Source organism: Passer montanus, unplaced genomic scaffold (genome assembly GCF_014805655.1).
Source record: "Passer montanus isolate IOZ18808 unplaced genomic scaffold, ASM1480565v1 scaffold14, whole genome shotgun sequence".
Lineage (NCBI taxonomy): Eukaryota > Metazoa > Chordata > Aves > Passeriformes > Passeridae > Passer > Passer montanus.
In genome coordinates this window covers 14997936-15017044 of record NW_024360941.1, presented here as the reverse complement: position 1 = coordinate 15017044, position 19109 = coordinate 14997936, and the positions used below count along the sequence as shown (strand labels likewise).

General features: G+C 33.7%; 1 protein-coding gene across 1 annotated transcript in view; it reads left to right on the top strand.

Moving 5' to 3' along the window:
* MICU3 (mitochondrial calcium uptake family member 3) overlaps positions 1–19109 on the top strand; it is a 52370-nt gene that overhangs the window by 21876 nt on the left and 11385 nt on the right. The window contains exons 6-11 of the mRNA XM_039699955.1: positions 856–938; positions 5882–5953; positions 7291–7329; positions 9795–9890; positions 14939–15039; positions 15349–15520. Coding sequence (XP_039555889.1) covers positions 856–938; positions 5882–5953; positions 7291–7329; positions 9795–9890; positions 14939–15039; positions 15349–15520 — 563 coding nt within the window. The remainder of the gene's footprint in view (positions 1–855; positions 939–5881; positions 5954–7290; positions 7330–9794; positions 9891–14938; positions 15040–15348; positions 15521–19109) is intronic.

Here is a 19109-nt window from a genome sequence, read left to right as displayed (position 1 = left end):
ATAAAATTGAAGTTAAATAGCGTAAACTAAGCCTGATACAGACTTATTTTAATATTTTAATAGGTGTTTTCTGGGAAGAGGCAAAGACTTTTACTTGTCTGTCACTTACATGTAATTAAATAACTTCTATTGAATTCATTAGTTGGGTTTTTTTGGACATGAACTGGATTTCTATTATGAATCAGAGCTGGAACTTTACCCTGAACCCTTAGTATCTTCCACTATTGCATCAATGATTCTTCCATAAAGAGAAGAATTGTTTGTTATCTGAATTAACTTATGGCCATGATTCATTCATATTGCAAATCACTGGGTATCCCCAAAATGTTGCCTAAAGGCTTTACTTACAGTTACCTTCAAAGTGGCCATGTTTCAGAAATAATTTGAAGTTCTGACCTGATCTCAAATTGAAATGGCTCTAAGCATGTAAACAAGAAAATACTGAGTGTCTTTAAGCATATCATTTACTTTGACCTGAAGTTGCATCCTGTACCTTTTTTTCAAAATCTTTTAAAGTGTCTTTTAGAACACTGCGTTTCCATAGAAAATTTATTTGCTATATATTTGTGTTTGTAATATAAAATGGACTCTATCAATGAACTAACACTCTTCTATATTATTCTTAAATATTTTGTGTTTTATTTCTAATTTTGCGAGCATGCCTTCTATTTGAATAACAAGGGTTGTACTGTTTTACAGATGTTATGATTTGCGTTTAGTATGTACACAAACATCCTGGTTTAAATTTGTTGAGGTTCTAGCTTTTATGAAGGGACACCATACAATTTCTTACAGTATTATACTTGCTTTCTTTCCAAGGAAATGATAATTGAATATTTGGCTCTTTTTTGTCAGAGCCACATGCAGGTTTTCGAATTGCTTTCAACATGTTCGATACTGATGGCAATGAAATGGTGGACAAAAAAGAATTCTTAGTGGTATGTATATTTTCAGTTTTGGATGTAATCTTGAAACTAATGTGATGATGTCAGTAGTCGTGAGAATATTATCTGCTATTCTTCACTGAATGTAGTGTTTATTTGCCTGATTTAGTATTAAGGGTTATTTTAATGTAAACTGAAAATAGAAGCTCCTTCTTAGAGTGCACAGGAGTCTTGTATATAATTATTTTTGAAGTTTAATTCTGGTTTTTGTTCTGGATCTTCTACTTGCTACTGTAAGTGACAGATAGGCTATTAAAGTAATAGAAATGTTTTAATGGTTAGCAGAGTTATTTAATTGCTCTAATGATGAAAGGACCTGTAAAAGAATCTTTTGCTGAGAGATCACCTCACATTGCCATTTATTCTGCTGATAATCGCAAGTGACCTGAAAATATTGACTGACCTAATGTGACACTATCATCTGTTTTGGACAAGATCTGTAATGAAATAAAACATACTGTACATATATCTAGTTTAGCCCATAAATCCATATTCTGAAGCAATTTGCTAAGCTGGGCTTCAGTGAGTTCTTTTTACAGAGAATATTCCTACAGGGGAAACTGACTTTGACCACATGCTTGGGAACAGATGGCAGGATACCTAGAACTTGGCAGTAGTTTGGTTGCATCCAAGGTTTTGTTGCATTACTAATTTGAATTACAGTATTTTTCAAATTAGAGCTTTGCTCTGTTTACAGCTTGGAAAAAGCAATTTTGTAAATTCATCTTACTAATTATTTAAGCAGAGTTTATTTTGTTCAGGTAAGAAATATGAACAGTTTTAAAAAGCCTAGACTTCAGAAGAAAAATTCACATCTTGGGGAGATTTGAAAATGAAGACTAATTTGGCACTTGAGGAAAAATCTTTGAAAATCCTAAATCGTCCACTAGATATTCATTTTTATCATGATAAATATTCAATATTCAATTCAATAATAATTCAAATTAAAATTTGAATATTTCATAAGTTTTCAGGTAGTAGGATGCACTAAGTTCAGGAGAATGATCTTGCAGTAAGAAGAGGGCTATTTTATATTTATGTTCATTTAATTTATTTTCCGATTTTAAAAGAAATAGGAGGAATAATTAATGCCATTCTAAATAAATGCCAGTGACTGATCATTAAAAAAAAAAGGAAATGCAGAAAATTGACCACTCTGAATTTACAATAATTGTGTGGCTTTATGCTAAAAAAAATGAACCATAAACCAGAGATCTCTAAATTGTTAGTGTCCTTAGGCAGCAGCAGTCTGGGATTACACTGAAGCACTCAGTTATGGTGAACATAGATTTTGACATTTCTTTAGAAATTAACATTTAAAATTATGTGGGTTAGTGGTGTAGACAAGCTTTGTGAAGACTACACAAGGCCTTAATTTTCTACTGAACAAGTACAGATGATTAATGCAATAAAACATTTATAAGAATTTAATCAGGTGTTGGAAAAATGTATGTAAAAGACATACATTTTATCTCCATAGATTTTTATGTAGTTGAGCTTATAAAGAAATACAGTGAGTACACATGAGCAAAAGCCCATTGACCTATTGAAGAAGTTGGAGCAAAATACAAAAAATGAAACAGACACATGGAATGTAGTTAAGTGTCCAAGCCAAATTTATTTAAAATAAAGACACCCTAGTTTCCTGTGTGTGGTTTCTTAATTGATTCAAATAAACTATGCTATCCTTAAGAAAATAGAAATATGGAAGAAACTCTCCTTAATGTGCTGAAATTGCCTCAATTCTCCTTTTCAGGGAAGTGAGATCTGAGTTCTGAGGGCTTGTTCTGGTGACATAGCTTAAGCAGAAAAGGTGTCTGCTTAAATTCCAAATTTATTTTGGAAGGTGATACCGCTTGCAAATTGTGGCATGCTGGTCATTTTTTTGTATTTGTTATTAACTGTATACATCCTTGTAAGTGCTAATTCTTAATAAGCATCTTCTCCAGTTGGAGGAACAAACCAGCAAACATTGGATTAATTAACAAAAGGAAAAAATAGAGGAAAAGAAGAAAACGGAAGCATCTTTCAATTAAACAGAATGTGGTGGAATAGACTGACAAGTTTGTTCTAAAAGAAAAAAGAGCTCCCATTACAACAGATAAATGGGAGGAAATTGAAGTAAGAGGCTTTGTCTTTCAGAAACTGATGCTAAAAATGAAATAAAATCAGCATGCAAAGTGGGAAACAAGGATAATATTTAACTATGGATTTTACATATTTCTTTCTAATTATCGCTCTTCACATCCTGCTATGTATTTGTTTTCTGTCATGATACCTGACTAAAGTTTCTCCTTATTTCTGTTAGCAGACTTGGTGGATAAAAGAAAGAAAGTAGATTTTTTAAACATTAGATATACTGTCTCATACCTATTGTAGGGGATTCTTGTATTTAACAAATTTGTATAGATTAAACTTGAGTGCAACTCTGCTTCATTAGGTACTGGCCATCCTTCAAAAATTTAATCAGAACCCTTAAGTCAGAATATGAGATCTGAAGTGAAAAAGACTAAAATAGATAGGTAGATAGATTTTTGTGTAATGAAAGTATAAATGAAAATAGAAGTTGATTCAGTGATACTGCAGATAAGATAGAACTGGCCCTAGAACATATATTTGACATCTTTACTCGCCTTGCTTGAATATGATGTATCATATCCTGTATGCCTGAAAGAAGGAGACTGTTCAAAAGTTGCCATTTGAGCTACCCCAACATTTGCAAAATATTTATCCATCAATTAGAGGCAGCTATTGCAAAAATGGTAATAAATGCTATTCAGTTTTACAAATAAAGAGACTTTGAGGAGCATGGTTCATGTGTTATGTGATTCTTGAGGAAACAGGGTGTGTAGTGAAGAGTTGAAAAATACCTAATTTTTCTGATAACAGCTGTATTGTTTTTGTAAACTAATTTCATGGTGTTTGTGCTTTTCTCTTTGCTTATGTCATAGGGGTGAGGTCAGGGAACAGAAGGATTGTGTTCCCTTGTTACTGGAGATCTTGTATTTGCTGCCTTCAGCAGTCAATCTCATTATCCTGTTTCAAACAATGTTCCTATGAAAGTACTCCTAGACCCTTTTTGCATTCACTTTTTTTCAGTCAATGGTATCCTATAGCACTCTTTCTGAACAAAAGATCCATTTCCAGAAGTTTAGCAAGGGCTTTAATAATGCATGCAACAGAATCCTACCTCTTTTGCCTCTGTGGCAGGGGAAATACATCCAAGGATGCCTTGCTTTTTACTGATCTTTTTTGGTTTTTCAATTACTGCCACTCTTCTCTCCTGCTTGATGGCTTGTCACTTCACTTTTCACAAGGGATTTTCTTTCTGTTTCTCTGTGTTCATTTAACTTTTTTCTTTGCATTGTTCTGGGTTGCACACTTTGTAGTACTCTATCCTTTCAAGACTCTTTCCTTGTTGGCATAAGTTATAGTAATTTGTGCCTGTAGGTTTGCAAAAAAAATTTGAAAAAATTTACCAAGATCCATCAATTTATCCCATATCCAAAACAGGTATTGTGATACACAAAATGTTCTGGTCTGTATTTGCCTGGTAGGAAATTCCAGAACTCAGTAGTCAATTTTGGAAATTCATAAAATGTTGTTTATAAATTAGTTTTGTTTATAAATATAGTGTTTGCTACTTAATCACTAAAGTTTTAATTCCTTCATTTCAATGTTTTCGTACCCCTGCAGTAAAGCTTGCTGATTCCTTTGTCTTAGTCATCTGCTTTTTCTGAAATAAAGATATTCTGAAATTTAGTTTGGAAAATTTCCTTGTAAAATTTATCACATACACTTTATGTTTCACATTCCAATCCCTGTGGAGCTCTGTGTACATGCCATTACATTATCAAGTTTTACCAGACTTCTGGTAGGTAAAATTGCTCCTTTGAAAGGACTGCCACAATTGTGTCTGTATGCCAAGGTGTTTGGTTCTGAACATACATATTCTAGGTTGGGCAAGTTTCTCAGATCAGGGTTTATTCCTTTTCCAGCCCACTTGGAGGATAACAAATGCTACATGAGTCACTACAGTATTTTCACATGCAGTTTTTTAAAAGCTGAAGGTCCAGTAGAGACCTAGATGGTATCATAGTTAATGCTTTCTTCTATTGCTAAACACCATGAGACCTTTTTCTAATGGTTTGGGAACATTAATTGGTATTACTATAGATAAAAATACCTAAATAAAACAGATACTTGCAGAGAAAGATAAGTATAATCCAGCTGTTACTCTGAAGACTTTACAAAAATAAATATGCTTATTTCTGTCTGTTTGAAATCTTGTATTTGAGGTTTTCTCAGAAGTAATGTTTAAAGCTCTTCATGTTGAGATAGTTGTGAAAGGGGTATTTTACAAGACCTGAAGGTATTCTTTGAACAGACTTGAAAAGAAAGGGTACTTGATAAATTACTCTTGAGTAGTAGTTTGTTGTTTGTTGCTGCTGAAGGGGAATGTTTCACCCCCACCAGGTGTTTCTACCCCTCCCTTATGCCAGCAGGAGTAAGAACTGATCAGGTTGGAAACTAATGTGAAAAAAAAGATTGATCCAGCTGACTACATAACCACAGAGATACTAATTAGAACCTGACACGAAAGGATGTGCCTGGAGGTGGTGAAAAGGGTGAAACTTCCCCTTTTTATTTTGGCCAGGTTGGCTAAATATGGCATTCTTAGTACTGTGCTCTCAAGTAGAATTGTTACCCTTACTTTGTGGGAAAAAATATTTCCTTTTTCCATTTCTGTGTGATAGTTTAAGTCACAGAAGGAACATGAAGGTATGAGTATGAACAATAAAGTATCATTGAAACTGATATTTCAGTAAAGAACTGCATTTTAATACTGTTTGTAATGTTCCTTATGATGAAGGCTATTGTTATGTATGTGAAAACAGGCTGAACACTAAAGATGAACAAAATGGTTTGGTTTTTAGCTCCAAGAGATCTTCAGGAAAAAAAATGAGAAGAGAGAAAAAAAAGGAGATGAAGAAAAACGTGCAATGCTGGTAAGTAAAATCAGAAAAGTTGCATCTGGTATTTCCTTTGGGGTTTTTTTTATGTAGTACAAAATTGTGTGTGTATATATTTCACTGATCACTTTTTTTAAATACTAAATCCATATTGTTAAAAGAATAGGCGTAACTTTATATGTAGAAAAAAAGCAATATTTAGCCTAAACTGCAGTTACTGGAAAAAAAGAGTAAGTGATTTATATGAAGAAAAAATAGTGTTTGAATACTGTAGTAGATGTTATGACAGTAGAATTGCTTCCATGTGGAGTTTAGAAATGTAGGGAAAAGTGAATAGTAATGAGCCAGTGTTACTGTCTATAACTGAGAGATCTCAGTGGGAAGACCAAGTTACACACTTGCTTTCAGAACTAACTAAGCTGTTCATGTAGACCTTCTGATCCTGGTGCTTGTTATCCACATAGTAGTTTTGAAATAGATTATGAAATGTTACAATTAAACTTTGATTTTATATTCAAATTTAAATTCTTACTAAATAATTCTTATGACCAATGCAAAATACATTAAACTAAATGGATTTTTGTGGAATATTGGGTACTCGCATAATGTCAGATTTGCATTTCGTGCAAACAAATATAAAGGTAAGTCAGAAATAAATGAGTCTGTGGTGGTTTGTCTGAGGGATGGCAGTGGTAACAGGTATTCTTTTACTGTTGGAAAAGTAAATATCAGGGACACATCTATGCCAAGCAGAGAGCAGAAAAAAACCCCAAAAAACAAAAAACCTATGTTCATTTGGAATTTGCATATTTATGGAAAAAATGCCTTATTATAAGAAACGTTTTGACATATCAGCAGAGCTTCTCAGTGTCCGTTATACTTTTGCCAACATCAATGCTGAGTGTCAGTTCTTTGTCCCTGAAACCACAGGAAGTATGATTTTCAAGATTTATTACTTCTTAAACCTTCGCTGAGAAAAAAAAGAAGAATTTTTTTCTTCCCACCCAGACAGACCTATTCTGCTCAGCTTTTCAAAACTGTAGGTCAGTTGTTGAATCTCTCAGAGACTGTTTATTTTGAACAAAGGAAACTTATACCTAAAGGATGAGCTTTTGGAGAACGTAAAGATGGCAAAATGGCACGTAACTCCTGAGGGTAATCTCTAAAGACCTGTACTTCTCTTTTGAAAATGTGAAGAGTAAGACTGAAAATGAATCCTTTTTTTCTTCACTGTCATTTTGAAAACAAATAAAAGCAATAATAATATATATAAAGTAAAGTTTGCTTGTCTTAACCTATTCTTTTTTTCCCCCTTCTTTTGTCTTCATTCTGACATGTGATACTTGGCTTGGCCCATATTTGCTGTATGTCAGCGTCTTCAACTTTATGGATATCATACTCCTACTAACAGTGTATGTACTCTAATTATTTTCAATTGATGCAGTCTTCACCAGTGAGATGAAATAATATGCTATAAGAAAATCTATTGTATTTATTTTTTTCATCAAGTAAATTATTTCTGCTAATCAGTAAAAATGTGAGGATTCTTGACCTGAATAAAAGATTATTGCATGCATGCTGAACATGCAAGCCTATCAGGAGGAAAGGTTGCTCTCTATTTATATGAAACAGAGGAGACAATATTTTAAGGGAAAGTAGAAAATGCATTTCAATAAACTGTAGACATATTTTTAATTAATGTGTGAAATTAAGTCATCCTGCATGAGTCATTTGATCCATCTATTTGTTTCCTTGTGTATAGTGTGAATAATTAGTCAATTGTATCCTTCACCTCTTTGTTGCCTCCATAAAGAAACCTGGAGAGAACTTTCCTATTTTTATGCTTCACCTACAGAACAAATACATAAGAACTTTCAATGCTGAACTAGGAAAGGATTTTACAGAAAATATTCCCTGTATTACTTATGTGACAGTAAACTTCTTTACAATAATTTTTGAGGGCTGAAAAGGAAGCAGAAAAAGATCATCTGATGTTTTTAATGTCTTCATCATGACCTGATTAATTTCTGGATCATGGCAGAAGTAAAACAGTTTTTAAACAAGAGACTGATTTTATGTTTAAATAGAAGAATTCGTCTTGTTGGCATTATTGTGGTATTCCAAGTGAGGAGATCAGCTCCAGGAGAGTTAGATAACTAGTGAAATTCCAGTTTTAAAATTTGTTTAGTTATATAATTATTCAGAAATGCACAAATTTATTTATTGTGAACTTGGCACCTACCATTGGAGCAATATGCAGGAAGGAAGTCTGTTGAATTAAAATGTGCAGTTGACATGATGTGCATACTGCAATGATGAGAAAAAAAGTAGAATATGCAAGGCCTTATGATTCAATAGATTTCAGATCAGGCTTTACTGTAGCAAAACTTGCTGGACAGTGATTGCAATATTCCCATGCTTCCTCCTGTTTCAAACTGAAACCATGCTAGTTAGGTATTCTCTTTATGTAATTTTCAGCTGCAGTAAAAACATCTCCTTCTGGACTGCAGCTATGTCCAAGCACTTTATCAAGATAAGGCCTGGGTGTGTGCCATATTTTTTGCCCTCCCACTATGTAAATGGAGATCTCCATACAAAGGATACCCAGGTGTATAGCAATTCAAGAAATCCCTCATCTCCAGAAACAGATATTTTGGGGTTCCATTTCTCCTACTTAAACAAGAAGTGTAGCAGTCTTTTGTTTCCTTTGATGTCCTCAGGAGCTGAAGATACCCAGGTTCCAAGGAGAGGCAACCCTAAAATGTCTGGGATAGTCCAACATGCTGTCTCATGCATGAGGCCCTTCTCCTCACTTCATCTGACCAATCAGTTCTAATTTTTTTAAATGCGTTGAGGTCCATAGGCCATAAAAAGCATATGGTCATGTTTTAAATGGGTTAAATATTTCAGTATTTTCATTTGCTTAAGTTAAATCTTTCAAGTCATGTTCTGGTGCATACTGCATTTGTGTCTGAGACTGCTTTGGCATGTACTGCATGAGTGCTTTCACTGGCCAAATGCCAACCAGAACATGATAACTGTGATGTGATGCATGTAATGGAAATGAAATGTGCACAGCCAGAAGTACTAATTCAATTGACTGAAGTAACTCCAGTAAGAAAACAAATTCAATTAATCCTTAAAATAGATAATTATAGAATTGTATGCATAAAAGAATGTGGTGTTCATTCTCATGACAAGGTAAGTTTGATCATCAGATGTGGATAGTTTTTCCTGATAAGTATGTTACAGATGAAGTTGAACTTACTAGGCTTGTTTTTTGCCTTTCTTTGTTGGTGCAATGATGTCATAAATAGTAGATTAAATTACTTTATATAACTATTTATATGGTGATTTTTTTTTTATTTTACCAATGAAAAAATAAATTTCATAAGTATATTAATTAATATTTTCTGGAAAACAGAATTGATAGCAAATTACTTTATATAACTAGTTATATGGTGATTTTTTTTTATTTTACCAATGAAAAAATTAATTTCATAAGTATATTAATTAATATTTTCTGGAAAACAGAATTGATAGAAAAAAAACACTGGCAAAATGCTGAGTTTAAATGGCCATTTTGATACATACTTTTAGTAAATATTTTCACTTCTGCTTTCTTGAATTTATTTTGTTTGGGAAGATGGAGTCCAGTGATACTTTTGGTGCAGCCAAGAGCATTAAGTAAATAGCTGTAATAGACCAGTCTTCCTTTCATTTACAAAGTCTCATGTAACTGGTTAAAATGTCACTGTTTAGAAGCAAGAGAACCAAGCCCTGCTTTTGAAGATCAGTTAGAAAATATTTTAAAGTTTATAAATGGTTGTTCCATTGTTTTTTGTTTTTCAAACAACTGTGCTTCTTGAAACTGCAGGTTCTTAAAACAGAAGGAGAGGACCTTGTCCCCAGAAGCTATTGGGATACTTTGAGACGTAGCACAAGCCAAGCACTCTTTTCAGACCTTGCGGAGGTATAAAACAGCCTCTCTGGTCTCTGCTCCATAAACAGACTGTTATTTTATTTATTCTGTTCTGATTGCTTTCTGACATTATGCACTTTGTTTCTTCTTTTCTTTTTAATTACTTTTTTGTTTTAAACCTCAAAGTTCTCAGATCAAAGGCATTTGGTTCTCTACAATGTGATAATTGAAGGTTGTCATTTCCAAGAAAAAAAGCAAAGTTACCTTTTAAAAGGGTTGGAAGATGAAGTCTTCTTCAGTCCTTCAGAAGTATTTTCTAACACTAATTGTCATGGCAGTTCACAGTTAGAGAAGTAATTCAGGAAACCTTTGTCATTTAGGTGTGGTCCAGTAAAATGACAAATTTACTGAGAGTTGTAGCCCTTTAAGCTTTTAATCTATGTCCTTAATGTGCTTTTTATTTATATTATCAGAATCAATCTTCACAAAAAGTATGATAAAAAGATTCTTTTAATTACTGGAGAAAACTAGGAATGTTTTAAGGTAACCAAAACATTGGTCCATTTTTTTTAATATTACACAATCATTATGGAGGTATAGAAATACCATTGAGCTGTCAAATTAATTTCCATAATGCTTTAAATTCTAGTAATTCTTGTTTCATGATCTGCTTCTAGATAATTGAGTAGGATATTTCTTTGTATTTATCATTTCAGAGGGTCAGAAGACTAGATCATTTATACATTTCTGTGCCCCACACAGTGAGAGCGATTGCTCTGCTGGTAGTGGCGTTAAGAACATTCAGCAACTCTGAACTCTGGTCTCAGAGTTCCATGTTTCCTAAGCAGGATCATAATGACAAAAGAACAAGAAACCAAAACTGACTTCCAGAGTAAAACAGTCTTTTTCCTTGGTTTGGAAGCAATGTGTGCTTCATACTAAAAGTAATTAGTGTTTTGTCTCTGCTCTTCCTCTGCAGAAGCTATTGAATAACCTGAGGACTTCAATGGGCTTGTTTCTAATTTCCAGGCTTAATTTACTCCTAGTCCTTTTATATCACTCTGCTGTTCATTAATTTTCATAGGTATTTTTCTTCTTTAGTGTTAATCTTCAGACTCTTGGTTGTGTTTATAAATGCAGTCATAGCCCTCTGTTTAAATTTATTTGAATTTTAATTAAGGGCCAAACAAAATAAGGTTTTTTATTTTTCTTTTAAGGTAGAATCTACATTTCCTAGGTATCAGATAAGCCTTTTCTGTATTTCTCTCAGCTTGTGTTCACTTGCCCTTCAACAAAACAAAATGTAGTGTTACAGAATTGAGTTTTATAATATTTATAGCAATATCCATAGTAATAGTATATACATAGTAATCCTGCAATAAAGCCATAGACCCAGCCTATCTTCCCTTGCTTCTACATTGATGGGCTTCTGAATTGTTAATCCAGTTATTAATCCTAATTTATTCCACCAAATTTTAAAATCCAGAATATCAGTGCTTTTGTCTAGTCAGATAAGGCGACATAGAGGGGAGAGATGAATTTCACTGATTATTCAAGAACCTTGGGGCATTGAGTTTTCTGAATGAAATGTCATCTTAATGTACAGTTAGCTGGCATGAATTCAGTCCCTAGTATGGATGGATTTAAGTTTGGTAATCTCTACGCACAGTTAATTTGGAGAGAGAGGGGTTTTTTAATATCCTATGCCTCAGTCTAATATCTGTAACTATGCTGTAATTGAAGCTTAATAGCAGCTATACTTAGTAGTGATTTAAATTCTCTGGAAAGTGTACAAAAAGCCTGTCTGCTCACTTGTAAATCATTTTATGAAGAAAAATCATGTTCTGCATTTTCTCCACTGACAATTTCCTACTTCTCACTGTAATTATCTTTATCTTCCTTGGTTTGGGCCAGCTGGCTTTCATCCATATTCTTATCTCTCCCAGGTACTCTTGCATCTGAATAATATTATAGCTATTTGTAGTGAGAAAGTGGCATAAAGCAAGGTGACACTGGGGTCTGTGTTGTTTCATTGGCTTTTGAGAGCGCTATATGTAAGTGGAAAATGAGAGTAAATAAGGTTTGTTGCTATGGGAATCAAAAGGTCTCTTTAGAGAATAAAATTATTTATCACAACTAGTTTTCTCTAGGATCAGTGTATAATACTGCTTCTGTGCTTACTAATTTAGCAATTCCACTGTCCTCTTGAAATATTTCACTTATCACTAAATTCAGTTTTGGGGTTTATTCTTAAATTACTAAGTGAAATTGGAAATCAGTGGCTTAGTTATCACAGTTGGAAAAATCAAGAGTTTTCAGTAAGAAAGCTCTTATTAAATCAAATAAATATACATACTTAATTATTGGAATATTTTGGTAAAAGTGGAATCAAAGCTTATAAGCATTACCTACTTTTAGTCAACCCTTGTTAACCAAGAACTGAAACTAATTTTGCAGAATACAAAATGAATAGACTTTATGCCTTTCAGTCTAGAAAATAGAAAGAAAAACATATTGCCATTATGCAGCAAGTCAATCAAGTGACTGAAACACTTGTCTTCAGTTTGTCTCTTCACTGGCATTTGTATTTCAGCTACTGTAAAGGGAAAGAGAAATGAGAAGGATTTTATTCACATTTAAATGACTGCAAAATATATTTGATCAAAATTGAGGCTTGTATTTGTACATGGAAACAGGTGAGGCAATCTAATTTCACTGATCTAAAGTAAAATTAATTTTATAATGAAAAATAATAGCTTTAAATGATTAAAGTTTCTAGTTTTATCCTTTACCATGTAAAAGAGAATTTATTTAATACTATCAGTGCAGAAGGAGCACGGGAATAGTGGTCAGTTGCCTGCAGTTCTTCAGAGAAGCATACTGGGTTGAGTTTCTGCAGTGAAGTTTTTGTTTGGGGTTTTTTCATTTAGTGAGGCCAACCAAGTGGGAATTGTGAAAAGACTTACAGATTGTAGTTTTTTTTAATGGTTCTTTAGATATGGGTAAATGCAACCTAAGTCTAAGGTTTTGAAATGTTTTTGCAAGATGAAAGGCTGTAATTTAACATTTGATATCTTTTCAGTGTACTTGAGGGAAATTGTTTGAATGTGCTCGGGGATTTAATTGCTTAAAAGACATAAGAAATCAGGGTATCTGCATTTCACTATATTGTGTCCTGTAGTGGAGGATAACAATATTAAAAGACAAATAGTGATTACTTTTCTGAAGTAGTTTGCTCACATGAAGAGCAGAGCTGTCTTAATTGAAGGGCATGAAATATCTCTACCTCTATATACACTATGTCATCTTATTTCTCCCTGGAGAAGAATATGAGAATAAAGACCAAGCTAGAGTACATGAAATGCAATCTTGAGAATCCTAGACTGATTATACTAAAGAACAGAAAAGTCCCTCTCATTTCTTTAGATTGGATGTTGAAAGGGATTTGTGTTGTTACTGCCTTGTGTTTTCCCTTGTTGTTGATATATAAATACTCTTAATGAATATTGCACTTTACGTTTTTTACAAATCAGTATGTAAATCTGAAAATAATATAGTGTATTTTAGAGAATGTAGACGTGAAATGCTTTTTCATGGTACATGGTTTATCATGATGTTGAACTATTGCATATTGTTCAAAAATTTTTCCTGGCTTCTTCATTTAGAGTTTCTTAGTCTGTTAAAAATTTATAGCCCCTTCACTGAAGAAATAGAGTCAGACTTAAAGGACTCTTGAGTGTGGCTTGCAGTTTTATATGTGTAGATCTTTACAGAGCTGTATAAACAGTTTTCTGTACCTATGGTAGATCCCAGGTTTATAATGTATTGTTATGGTGATAAATTATCACTGTTACATCTCCCAAATATTTGCTAGGTTTCTGTACTCTGCCTTGTTTTGTACTGTAACACTAGAGTCTGCAGACAAACTTCCTAATGGGTGGTAGTTTGCCTAGGAAGAGCAGACACTGCCCTCCTACTCTGTTCTTTTCATAAAGTCTTGTCTTTGTAAGATGACAGCTTGGACAGGAGGTAATCCCTAAGCAGGCACAGTAAGGAGATTAAATACATTACTTTTTAAATTTCTAATGTTGGCAGAAGCATGTTAATACCAGGAGGACAGTATCATGTTGGGCTACTGTGGCTTATTCAAGAGCCTTATATTACTGAATTATTGTTCAGCTCTTCAGTGTATCAAGAGCTTCTGTTTCAAAGAAGTAAAATCAATGCATATGTACAATAGTTATGGGCAGTGAATATGTAGTAAAAAAGTAGAATATTATGCAATCGCTATCCACAGATCACAGTTACTAATGTTTGGATTCCTCTTTACAACTTTTGCTATTACAAGTGATCAAAATTAGTTGGCTTTCCCTTCTAATTCTGGCCTTCAAAACCTTAGTTATTTATTTAAGGAAAAAGTATGAATATATATTCAAAGATTCCAGTCCTGTGCAGAGAACACAACCCAGTACCTGAGGAACAGTCTTAAGAGAAGTAATCCAAATATTGCTTCATTATTTCAAAATATTTCCTAATTCTGGTGTTTTAAATGTGTTGGGGCAATAACATTTAAGACATAGCTATCTGCAGCTTACAGAAAAGAATCATGTAAACTACATCTAACTGATGTGATTTTGGAACACAACCCCATGCTTACTTTTGAAATATGGAATAAGAGTATATGAACTAATGTACTGTAATTTCTTTGTAGTTTCATAGTAGAAGGGAAGCAAGATTGTGTACAAAGGGAGTTACATTTTATGGTTTACCTTAGCTGATGAGACTTTTTTTTTTCCTCACAAGTTTCTGGTTTTATTTTTCATACCTTTTCTCCCTTCATTGCAGCTTCCATTACATCATTCTGTTAGCTTAACTACATTCTACTAAATGCAATTAACAGCTACTGCTATTTTGTGTGAAGATTGCATGGCAAAATTAATGTAATGGATTGCAATATTAAAATCTTCTTAAAGACTATAAACATGAAATACAAACTCTTTTAATAGAAAAGTCTATTATGATGATAGGCATTCTCAGATTATACTTCTGTATCTGATCCAATCATGGCCTTTAATTTTTTTTTTATTCTAATGTTTAAGCGTGCTGATGATATTACAAGTTCACTGTCAGATACGACACTGCTTGTACACTTTTTTGGCAAGAAAGGAAAAGCAGAACTGAACTTCGAAGATTTTTATAGGTGAGTCTCTACTTCATTAATTCCTTGTAAAAAATATTTGTATAGTTATTCTAATTAATGTGTACTATATTACTAAACACACAGCTTAGGCAGGTATGTTTATATGGTTTGTGTTCCCTTTGTGTGTGTTATATACACAAAGAGCAAAATAAAACAATTAGTGGCCCAATAGTAAAAAGTCCTCTTCCAATGGTGCTGCAAATTTTAGTTTGGGGTGGAAATGTTATACCCCAGCCCTGTCCTGATTTAAGGACATGAACAGCAGAAATATAAAATATGACAATTTCTTCACATTTTTTTGTGCTTTAGATTTATGGATAACCTGCAAACTGAGGTTCTAGAGATAGAATTCCTTTCTTATTCTAATGGGATGAATACCATCAGTGAGGAAGACTTTGCCCACATTCTCTTGAGGTATACAAATGTGGAAAATACATCAAGTTACCTGGAAAACATGCGTGGCAGTATTCCTGAAGAAAAGGTAATTGCTTAGCAGTGCACCACAGCATGCAGTCCCAGTGTCATTAACATGAAAACAGTTTTTTTGGACTGAATTACTTAGCACTAGGATTTTACTTCGATCATGAACTGCATGCCTGGTTTTTCAGATTACTTGCTGAATAAAATGTAGAAGAGTAAATAGCATAGAATTATATCCATAGGATTTAGCTAGTAGTATCCTTGACGTTTAGATAGAACGTAACAGATAGATAGAACAGGTTAAATTGCAAAAACCTTAAGACATTAAAAATAAAAATTTTCTAGCAATGAATTATCAAAAAACTCCTTCCTTCCTTCCTTCCTTCCTTCCTATTCGTTTAACAACAAATACATTGTCAGAAATGTATCTTGAGAGAAATGTAGTAGCAGCTATGCATCAGTGATAATCTATAGGATAATTTTAAAAGTAGCCCTTCAAACAAGAGATGTTTTGGATATACTTCTTCTATTTGTGTTTACAGAAGAAGATCAGATTAATCTATCCTAGAAATCTACCTCTCTCAATAGCTATATTTTTTAATAGCATTGACAGCAGAGCTTGCAAAGAAAAGTAATAAATCAGTTTCAACAGTTTGTTTAGCTTTTGTTTTTATTTGAGGAATGACATTTTAATTTCAGTCTTCACAGTAAGTAGGATCAGTCAACTGACCTGATAGAAGCACACTCCAAAAATCTACAGTTTTCTGCTCAGATACCTGGATTATCTGATTCTTCCTGTGGTTGTACAGCAGTTAGGGCCACTGAGTGCTAAATATAGCTGGGAAAGCAGGGCTGTCTCTTTTGACCAGATTAGGTGTCAGGTGACGTGGTAAGATTGGGATCAGAGTTCCTGCTCAGTCACCCTTTCCAAGTTCCTGTTGTAGGAACTGAGGTGCTCAGACCAAACTGCTGTAAAAGGTCTGTACAACTTTCATATTCAGAGCCAAGACAGTGCAACAGAACTGCTATAACTGGATGGTTCTAGATGGAAATCTAAAATAAATTAAAAAAACCCAAACAAACAAACAAACAAAAAAACCCAAACAAACCATAAAAACCAAAAAAACCCACTCACTTCAGGTCTTGTTTAGAAACAATAATGTAATTATCACTTGGAAACTAAAAATTAATAACAGTTGTAGTTATAGAGAAATACTTTGAATGTCAAAGGTGAAGTTAAGTAAATATACAGACACTTTCTTTTGAACACAAGGTAGTCTTTGAAGTTCATATCTAAGTCTTCCAATGTCATAGCAAGTATTCCACTGTAGTTTCCTCCTCTTGGTCTCTGGCAAGACCAACAGTTAAGGAAAACCTCCATGTAGAAAGCTTTGTCATTCAGTTACAAAATTGCTTTTATGCTGTGATCTGGCAATATCCTGACACTGGACAGGTGCCATATATTTGGATATTTGAGGTATGTCATATGCTAAACCTCTATTAAGTGAAACAAGACTTTTTTTTTTCCATAACTTTGTATTATTGGCTTGGTAAATGTGCTGTCACTATATCCCTTGTGCTGGCCACAGGCTTTTAAGAATAGGACTTTGACTCTTACTGCCATGGAGGTGGCGTTCATGTGTTGCTCAAATGTTGTCACATTTTTTTGGCTCTTGTCATAACACTATAATTTGAAAATTACAACATTTGCTCTTTATTTCATGACAGTGATATGCTGCAATTCTAATACTAACCAGAGCATTCCATTCAGAAGAAAAACTAGTCAAGTCTGTAAAGTAGTATTCCCGTACTCTCACAGCGGCGATGTTCATCTTTCATGGTGCTGTACAAAGAAGACCCTAAAGCAGCATGATGATCTTTTGTCATATTTTAATCATGTTAAAATGTTCAGCTGGCCTGCTGCCTGCTCACAGGATGTCTTCCTCCTTTTACTAACTTGATGCCAAGCAGTGATTCATGTAAGCTGTCATCCTGAATTACTATGGATATCAGCTCCTGAAGAAAATCTGTGCATTTTTAGCAGCGTTGGTACATTAATCTGAGTTTTCTTTGCTATAGTACAATAAAATCTGTCTATCTAAATTAAAAAGTTAGCTTACTTTTTTGTCATGGTTTAATCCCAGCCATTGACCAAGCCCCATGCAGCCATTTGCTCACTCCTCCACCAACAGGATCAGGGAAAGAATTTGAATGGTAAAAGCCAGAAAACTTGAGGCATGAGAAAGAGCAGTTTATTAGGAAAAGCAAACGTCATCCACACAAACAAGATTTTTGCAGTAGCTTAACCTCTTACACTTATTTTTTGCATTCAGAATTTTTGCAGAAAAATTGGTGCACATTAAGGATTTGCGATCCTAAAAATATCAGCTCAAGACTTGGGTGGATGTTCTCTATGATTGCTGTTTTATTGTTGTACCTGAGGCTCCTAACTGAGAAATTTTCACTGATCTAGGAATTTCACAAATGCATGGCAGTTATTCCACTCCCATAGAGTTTTCAGTCTAAACACAATGCAAGAACTAGAACTTGGACACATAAACTAATAATGTCAAATGCAATGAAACAAAAAGACAGTATTGATAATATTAAATTCAGTTTTTAATATAAAAATTTAAATTAGGTGGTAGTTTTAGTTGTATATGTGAGGGGTTCCTCCCAGTTGCGAAGGATCTGCTTGTTGAGAAAAGCAATTCATGATGGAGATGGGCCAAGCTCTCCAAAGAGTTTATAAATCTTAGCTAGTGGTTAGGTAGGATCACTTAAGCAAGGGTTTACATCTCAAGTGTATGGAGACCTATTAAATTCTTCTATTATAACAATATTATGCTGCTCTCCACATTTTCCACAGTCCTTGCTGTTTTATATGGGTTAGCATCCAACCTCTGCCATCTTCTGGCACAAACTTATATCTGCATGTTTCCTGTGTTCCACCATACTATAAAGACTATGTATATGTTTGAGCAGAGACATAGATCAATGTTTTAGTTTGAACATAAAGGCTCACAGGCCTTATTATTGCTTTCAATATATTTTCAGAGACAAGTACTTAAATAGAATCAAAGAATAAAAGCAAATGGAAAAATAGGCAGGAATTATAGTTAAAGGAGTCCAGGGAGATCAAGGTTTGACACAGAATGCGATTCCATGTTCAGAATGGCTGAGACCAGAGGGAATTTGATATAGGCAATGGTCCTGGCTTAGTTCAAAGTCTCATCTTCAGGTCCTCTCAGAATTGATTTAGAGATAGTTTATCAGATGTATAGATCTCTAACTAAGATGAGAAAAGAAGGAATTACAAGGAATGAAGATAAACTCTTTTAACAAGACCAATTTAGTGAAACTTTCACAGAAGGTAGTCTAAAGTCTGGTCAAAATGCAATTGATTTTTTAAAAGCTGGACAAACCCTGCAGTACTTGCAAACCCTCAGCTGAAGAGACTTGTGTGTCTATATCTGGATATATGAAAAATTCACCCTCAAGTACAAGTTTAAGGTAGATCATAATGTATATTTATGAATTCATTCAATGTATTTATATGAGCACATACACTCACATATATATAATAGTGGTTTTCAGGTTTTCAGTAGTAAATATACTCCAGTGTTCATCCAAACCTAGACTTTTTATTC